The 8,628-nt window shown below is 46.2% G+C and overlaps 1 protein-coding gene and 1 long non-coding RNA gene across 2 annotated transcripts in view; one reads left to right on the top strand and one right to left on the bottom strand.

The window, feature by feature from the left end:
* The first annotated feature begins 73 nt into the window (after positions 1-73).
* The window catches only part of FGF2 (fibroblast growth factor 2), a 22,939-nt gene continuing 14,384 nt past the window's right edge, over positions 74-8,628 (top strand). Inside the window, exon 1 of the mRNA XM_086890628.1 lies at positions 74-260. Within this exon, the coding sequence (XP_086746754.1) occupies positions 89-260 (172 nt within the window). The 5' untranslated portion in view covers positions 74-88. The remainder of the gene's footprint in view (positions 261-8,628) is intronic.
* The window catches only part of LOC147653288 (uncharacterized), a 6,917-nt gene continuing 4,345 nt past the window's right edge, over positions 6,057-8,628 (bottom strand). Inside the window, exon 2 of the long non-coding RNA XR_015287317.1 lies at positions 6,057-8,352. This is a non-coding gene — a long non-coding RNA (uncharacterized LOC147653288). The remainder of the gene's footprint in view (positions 8,353-8,628) is intronic.

Below are 8,628 nucleotides of genomic sequence, written 5' to 3'. Positions count from 1 at the left end.
CGGCCGGGGCAGGGGCCGAGGCCGCCCGGCGCTGGCGGCGGGGGGCGGCGGGGGCCCGGCGCGGCGCGGTGCCGCCGGGGCCCGGCGCATGGCGGCGGCGGGGGGCATCGCCACTCTGCCCGACGACGGCGGCAGCGGCGCCTTTCCCCCGGGGCACTTCAAGGACCCCAAGCGCCTGTACTGTAAGAACGGCGGCTTCTTCCTGCGCATCAACCCCGACGGGAAGGTGGACGGCGTCCGCGAGAAGAGCGACCCGCACAGTGAGTGTGTCCCGGCACCGGGGCGGGCGGGCGGCTCCTCGCCCGGGCAGCGGGGCTGCGAGAGGGGCCGCGCCTCGGCCGTCCCGCCCTGCCAAAGCTTCGGCAGCGAGCCGTGCTTGGGAAGCGCCCGTCAATGTGCAGAATGTTCCTATGCGAGTAACCGCGAGTGCGCAGACGGAGTTAATTCATACCGAGTTAATTCATACCGAGTTAATTCATACCGAGTTAATTCATACCCACGTCCCGTAGCTGGTGGTTCCGCACCGGAACCCTCGGGATGTCCCGGGGCAAAGCCTCGCTGGCGGCTCCGCGCTCAACCTGTTGGGTACAGAGCTCGTCAGGTGCACAGAGGTTTGGTTACGGGCTTGAGGTGGTCTCGAGTTTGTTTGCTTGGCCCTTACGGAGGTCTAATGGCACTTGACCGGCTGTACACGGCGGCGGTGAATGTGTTGGATGCATCAAGGTAGAGAGGAGGTTGTTCTTCTTCCCAGTGCGGGTAGGTGCTCATGAGTAGGAGCACTTTCGGCACACAGGTAATCTTAGGAACAGAGGGGCAAATCTGGCCAAGGAAGCGGGGTTTATAACAAACTGCTATTTGCTTATAATAAACAAAGGTATCAGAACACCTTTTTGGCTTAAATGTTACATCTTGCATTGGCTTTTTGTTTTTTTGTTGTTTGGTTTTGTTTGTTTTTTTTTCTTATTTAATGGTGGTTTAGATACAGATAAAATCCAAGGATTCTAGCAGCAGGAGAAGGCTGTCCCTCCAATACCTGGTCTTTTGAGAGGAGGGAAAGGCTCCTGGGCTGAGAACACAGCCCATGGACTCGGTGATCACAGGCTTGCAGGGAGTGTGTGGCAGGTTGCTGTTAGCAGCACAGGATGCTTTTTCTCCCACAAACAAAATGCCCTTTGCAGAGTTCAGAGTATTTTGGAAGTATTCAGCACAGAGGTTTTGTGGATGTGGTGGTGAGTTTTTGACTGTGAGGCGTTTCCTTCAGCGCAGGTACAGGGAGCTGTCAGATCATCCCAGTGCCATTCCTGGTTGGAAGGAATTTGTTGCTGTGCAGTGTGTGCTGGGCCTGCCTGCGGGCCCTTGGCATGAGGAGCAGGTGAAATGCCTTGCTGGGATTCTTCATCTGCTTTGCACCTGTGCTCTGAGTGATGGATGCAGGGACAGGGCTAAACTCAGGGACTAAGAGGACATGAGAACAGAGACCAAGACTGACCAATGATTCTTAATATTACTTTCCACTCTGGACATTCACTTTTTGCCAAACAATTAGTTTTACCCAACAATTCCAGAGAAACCTTGTAACAGGAATCCTTAAAGGAAATAAATCTCATCGGACGTGGCACGTCACCCTAGAAGAAGCTATGGAAATGTGCTGGCAATCTGCTGCAAAGGGAGGTGATGTTGAGTGGAGGATGTACAAGGCTGCAGCTGAATCCAAAACATTGCCATGGCTGTTGGGTTCTTGCCTCATTCCCTGTCTTTACTTTTGAAAAGTGCAGGTAGTGGTGGTGTGTGGTGTTGTGTGCTCACCTGGCTGGCCCAGGCTGCCCTGAGTGGAGGTGATATTTATCACTGCTGCCTTTTTCATTGTAGAGTTCCCCCATAATAATTTCTTCCCCCCCTGCCTTTTTTTATTATTCTCTCAGTAAAACTAATACTAGTTTTTCATTCTTGAGTCCATTGAATGTGTGTTTTGTCTTCCTGCTGAGCCTTATCAATGCTAAAATTTCCAGCTGACATCTCATGCTTTCCTAGAAATGAATTCTGTCATTTTCTCATTATCTTGGCTTGTTGCTTTTTCTTTCTTTCTTCTATTTTTTTTTCCTGGAAGAACTCTAGTTCAGAGAAGCAGAGAATAATCAGTGCTGGAAGCATCAGCGAGGCTCATTGCTGAGGCATTGCGTGGTTCACATCCTCAGCATCCTTGCTGTAAATACGTCATTCCACACGACTCTGCTCAACTCTGACCTGGTGAGTGCTGCTCTGTGGAAGTCCCTGTGAAATCTCGTGGTATTCCTGGCATGGCAGAGGATAATAAATCTTGGACAATGTGAGAGGACTTCAGAAAAGAAATTAGCAATGAAAATATACACCTCAAATAATTCAGGGTGATTTTCTTAGCAAAAGGTTTTGTAAGGTGGTTTTGAGAAAAGAAATACAATGTCTGCACAATTTGGTTTAGAAATAATTAAATGCCAGTTAGTAAAGATGCTTGTGGTTGCTGCTATTCTTAGGAATTAATTATACAAAATAACATTTCAGTAGCACTTCATCCTTCTTACTTTTAAAGGAAGTTCTTATTTCAGAAGGCAAGTTATTGTCTCCTTATGTTTCAGACCAAAGTTTCAATACTATAAACCAATTTCCATGATCCACGTCCTTTTCAGCTCCCCTCCTCCTGCCTCTATTTGAAATACACATCTGCTTTGTGTCGTGGCACGGTTTTACACTCACCCCACTCACCTCCATTTATTAATAACAGTGTTGTTAATGAAATTAGGAATGGAAGTTGACGTCCTGCATGCTGGAGGACTGGGATCACATGATTCAAACAGCTGAAACCCAGGACAGGGCGTCTTCCATGGCCATTATTGCCACATCTGACGCGTGCGCTACAGCGACTCCAGTGAAGTGCCCCTTTGGACACACTCTGGGGACTCAGTCTGGAGTGTTTTCCCTTGAAGAGGTACTTTCAGACAAACAAGAAACAGAAGGCGCTTTCTGAGAGTTTTGTTGTCTAAAGCAAAACAAAAAACACGGCTGGTTTGTTGTTGTTGGTCAACAACTGTTGATTTATGCCCTGGAAAACGTACAAAGGGCGCAGTGTTTTTGGAAAGGCTTTTAGAAACTCTCCAGAGGTGTTTCCCTCAAAGAGGCTACAGTGCCAGTGAGGGGGAAAAGCCTGGAGAATGGAAAGGGAACACTTATCCATACATTTAGAACATGCCTAGTAGCACAGCTGGTTCCTTTCAGAGTTTTCCTAAATGAGGAATGGTTGGCATTTATGTATTTCCATAATTTCTTAAGCAGCTTTGTTTCATGATGAGCATAACCCAAGACAGTATCCCAGGCATCCTGAACCATTCTTGTCCACTCCTTAATGAGGTGACAAGGCTCCAGCCTCTCATTTGGAAAGGATTCAGCTGTGTGAGCTCAGTCAGCCCTGCAGATGTATGAAATACCTTCTTCCTTCTCAGTACCTCTCTCCTCTTCCATACTGGTCCAGGAAAATTTCTGAAGAAGGTTCCTTTCATAAATAGTTGTTAATATTAAGATTTTGACTTGTCTCTTTCACAACATTTAAATGGTTTAAATGCTCTAAATGTTTTGGAAAGACTCTACTGAAGTATAGACTGACTTTTAGAGCAGCTCAGTGAAAACGATGGAAATTTGATCACTGATCATGCAATGCGAGAAAACTCATGGCGATCCTCAAGTTGAGCAAATGTCAGGAAGTGTTTTCATATGAAGGTTCAGGACCTGGGGTTTAGCTTTTTGAAGTTCGTAAGTTGTTTGGGACTTGGAATATCTCCTTTCCCATTTTGGTCTCCCGCAGACGTGGCCAGAGCTGTTGACAGGGCAAGATCTGTTCCAGATCTTAGCACTAAGTGAGAGGTGACTCAAAAAACACCCCCCACCCCTAAATGTTCAAATACATTGCTTCCACCCGAGTCCTTCTGGAAACAGACTCTTTTTGCATTACTTTTGATCTGTTGCACAGACCTTAACTGCTTTGCCAAGTGCTTTGTGGCATAGCACAGAAATTCCTCCTGGCTCCTGGATGTAGCTGCCTTTAGGGGATGAGGTAGCAAAGATCTCCTGTGTGAAAAAGTTGGGAATATGCTTCCTTTGCCTCTTTGGTCATAGAAATACCATCATGTTCCTGCTCGGGGGAGAATGCCTTCTCATCTCTCACAGTGTCTGCTAATCCTCTATCCCATTTCCTAGTGAGTCTTGCCCATCCCAGAGCTGTGTGGTCAGAGGTGGACCAAGACAACCCGAGATGTCTCCAGTGGGCAGTGAACTGTCCTGTCCCTCCCAGTCGTTTTCCTCCCAGTTTGGAAGTGGGGAAGGTTCTGAGGGCACCCACAGGTACACTAGAGGGCAGGATTTAGCCCTTAAATTGTCTCACTTAGGAGATGAGGAGCACTTTTAGGTAAAAAGCTGGTTTGCAGGAGAATGATAATCCAACTCCTGTTAGCCACTGCGTTCCCAGAGCTGGAAAAGATAAATACAGGTAACATGTTGTGAGATGAGGTGGCTGCTCTTGTTTTTCATTTGGTTCATAAATGCTTGAAATTTGTGCAGCTGATTCTAAGAAAAAGTTTATCTGTAGTGGGATCATATTTAAAAGCATTTTACAGGAAGTAAATTATGTTAGTAACTCAACCTGAATTTTGAATCATAGTCTTTTCAGTGATACTTTGTTTCCGTAAGCTTTCCTCAGCTCCCCTGGATTACAGGAAAGGCAGGCAGTTCTAATAAATAATTATTTGATCATTATGGTTTTTAGCACCCTTGGGAGTGTTGCCCTGGGATCACTGACCATCTGTTCCAGGATATTTGAGAGGTGATGGATTGTGCTGAGCTGGTTCATAACCCTGGAATTAATGGTGCTTCTGACTGTTGGTGACAGCATGTTTAGTGCAATTATCTAATAAAACCAAACCAGACCCAATGCAGCCCAGAGAATGCTCAAGTTACTGCTGCTGAAGGACATACATAAGTATATGACATCTGTAAACCGAATATCTATACCAGTTGATATCTGAAATGTTTATGGCATGATTTTTGAAGCTTTAAAGTAGTTAATGAGATACTGTTTCAATCCTGATGGAGAATTAATAGCCTTTACTTTTGTTAGCACCTGTTTAAGACTATGTGTTTCAAAATAAAGCAGCTCTCTCACCCTTCGTTGTTCTCAGTAGTGTTTGGTGACAGTATGCTGGTCAACTGTTTTGCCTGTCTGCCTCTTCTGCTGCCTCCAGACTTGTCAATAAAAATATTAAAAGGGCGACTCTCTGGAGTGCCGGTGGCATTTTAGGGTTATTATCTTACGTAGTTTTTTGTTTGTTCAGGGTAGGGCCAGATTTTGACTGGAGCTCGATAGGATCGGCCGAGAATACAAATGAGATGATGTCTGCACAGTTGGGTGGAGGTCGTCCTGCAGGAGCTGTCATGGTGCACTGCTGCTGGAGTGACCCTGGCTGAGCCTGTCGCTCATCTTTGACTATCTGAGCTTGAAACCACATTGAGCGAGTGATTCAAAGGAGAAGGAGACTCAGGGTGCTGGGAAAGAGCAAAGTAGGATTCCATGGCCGTGTGCAGTGCCAGTGTGGTGAAATTTTGCTCTTGTGCTGCAGAGTTCGGTGGTTTGTCTGTTACCTTCTGACAGGATTTCAGCAGATCTCATAGAACTGCAATCATTAGGATTCCTGGAATATGCGAGTCACGAAATCCTGGTAGCCATGGCTGTGGCATCCTGCATGGTGTTTTGTAAGACCAAGGAGAAATGTCAGCTGTGGTACAGCTTGAAAATACTTGTAGTCTGTTTCTTGGTTCTTTCCTTTCTGCTCTCAGGCTGGCCCGCGATTCCTGATGCAAGCATACCCCATATCCCCAGACACTCTGTGCCTCTGTTCTGTAGCTTTGGGGGTTATTTTTGGTGTTAAAGGATGTCCTTCATATACTCAAATTGTGTAGTTACCACAGCATCTCAATCTTTTTCTTGAGGGAAGGTCTGTAGCACCTCTGGGGATGGGCATTAATTTTTTGGTATCTTTTCTTGGTGTTTCTGGGAAAAAAATCTTGAAGCCTTTATGTTTCACCACATATCCATCATTGAGATGCCAAGACAAGTGCCAGAGCTGGTGTGAGGGAAGTGGTAGGAGTGCGAGGCTGGGAGTGTGGAATGGAGGGACACGGAGTGCCCCTCTCCAGCAGCAGCTGATTGTCACTGCCTGTGCTGTGATGCCATGTCCTGAACCATCTCATCTGTGAAAATGCGGGACGGGATACAACGTCTTTCCAGATGGATGTCTTGAAGAGCATGACCAGAGTCTATTCAGTTGTTACATTTCAGGTTAGGATAGTCATTTAGGGACTGTATTACAAAGAATGTTCATACAGTCCCACAACTCTGGGAAGACCAATGGAGAGACTGACATTCCTGGCTGTGGGAAGCCACACCCGTGGAGTGGTTGTGGGCAGTTGCTCTGTGGCACCTGCTGGTACCCGCGGGAACAGAGGTGGATACAAAACAAGGAGCACGTGTTACTGTGGAGAAGCAGCCAAGGGCCGTGTAGGGTATGTTGAAGTCACTTAGGGAATCCTGCTGCACAGACTTGTTGGGCTGAGCAGTTCCTGGGAAATAGTATGTGGATCCAGTTCTTTGGGTTTCTCCACCTGTGATGGAACAGTTGGGATGAACAGCTGAATGGACTCCTGGGCATTCATCGGAGTATGTAAATAGAAGGGATTAATTTTGTGGTTTTAGAGAAGTTTACAGACTCACTATGGATGTTTAGCTGTCAGTAATGTTGTTCATTCAGGAAAATGGAGGAAAAAAATGTACAATGTTCTTAGAAATGCAGGAATTCCTCAAAGCTGAAGAGGTGCACAGAACTGCCTCATGTTGCCAGGTGTCATTTATTTCAGTCCCAACCTTCTGCTTGCTTTACAGCTTCAAGCAGTAGCCTCTTCCAGAGCACTTACCTGTGCTAGAGCAAGTACCAGTAATAGTAAGGTGTTTTGCAGTGACCAGGCTCTAGTCCCATGGATCAGTGTTGTCAGTGTGATATTTTATTAGGAGAAACGCTATTAGGAGTGGGGTGCCTGGCTGCTGCTTTGATGTGGTGAGACAGTGTGGTGGCTCATGCTTGTAGCTGTACTGCAGGAGCACCCTCTTGCAGGAAGTCTCTGGAGCAGTGTGGACATTAAAACCACCACACGGATCTAAACCAGGATATGGGCACTAGCAATGGTCAGGCTGAAGCAGCAGGGAGTCAAGTAGGTTCTTCCAAGATGCAGATTCCAAGGTCTCTCTTTGTTGTCAGAAAAGTGCTCACATCTCTTCTTAGTACGGTTCAAATGTACTTAGAATAAAAGTGAGGAGTGTTACCCAGATATGCACTGTGTGTTTTATTTTCAGTTAAGGGATTTGGTTTCTTGCAAAGAAAACTCTTTACTCAAGCAGGGCTGCATTCAAAAGTAAATTAGAGCCTTTTTGTGAAGACTGGGATTCATTACTGTGCTGGGTCAGCAGTGACTGACAGCTCTTGTCCTTCAGTGCAGCTCGTGCTGTTCCCCTGTGGATGCTTTATTTAAAGGTCAGCATAGGGTGGTTACACAGCTTGATGGAAGGGGATGAAGTAGGAGGATGAAGTAAGACTCCGAGCTTATTGTGGCATTTGCACTGTCCTTGCAGTAAAGGAGCTGGGCTGGCATCAGCGTTATGCTGTGTGTGCACGTGTTTGGCTTTTAATTTTTACTTTTTGTTTGGGTTTTTTTTTTTTTTTACTTTTTGCAAAAAATATTTATTAAAGTCTCAATGATCAGTTCTGTTTCATTGGTACTGGAGATGGGGGAAGTACAAACCCAGCACAGTCGCTGTCTCGGAGCAATCACATCTAAAAGGCAGCTCCTCTGTATGGGGTTGTTCCTTCTTCCTCCCCGTGTCTGCTGTGCCATCTCTCTGAACCCTGGGTGCCTGGCAAGAGTTCCACTTTAACCACTGTGCTCCAGACTCTCTGAAATCCAATTTACTGATTCTTTTTGGCCTTCCTAAAATCCAGCCTCTCCTTTCCTACTGTGACACTGAGGCTTATTGAGCTTATGGGTTGGCAATGTCTCTCCACTGCTCTGGCAGCCCTTGCCTTTCATCTCGGGTGTTACTGCTCCGACATCAGTCACAGCCCTGAAATACTGTGTGTACTACTCAGCAGTTGTGTGAGGTGTACTGGGGGGAGGAACACTACAAAATACCTTCTAACAGTTACACATTTTACCTTCTCTGTCTTCTGAAATGCTGTTCCCGTGTGTGCCTTGGGTTGTCCCTGGTTTTACGTGTTTGTTTTGCTGCAAGTGAAAAACAGGTCATAGTTACAAGGAGATGAGTGAATGCACCGTAAACATAAAGCTGAATTTCTGCAAGTTCTGTACGTGTCTTGTGACACAGCTGTGCTGGCTGAACAGTTGCACCAGCTTTGTTCTCAAGTTGAACACCCAGAAGTGGTTATCCTGCGATTTACTGCAGTCAATACTAAACGAAGCGAAAGCAGATGGAAGCAACACGGGGGACACCTTACTCTAGCAAATTAAATTTGGGAATAGTCCTAAAAAAACTACATGTGA

Source organism: Cyanistes caeruleus, chromosome 5 (genome assembly GCF_971803275.1).
Source record: "Cyanistes caeruleus chromosome 5, bCyaCae1.hap1.1, whole genome shotgun sequence".
NCBI lineage: Eukaryota > Metazoa > Chordata > Aves > Passeriformes > Paridae > Cyanistes > Cyanistes caeruleus.
This window is presented reverse-complemented; position numbering and strand designations above follow the sequence as displayed.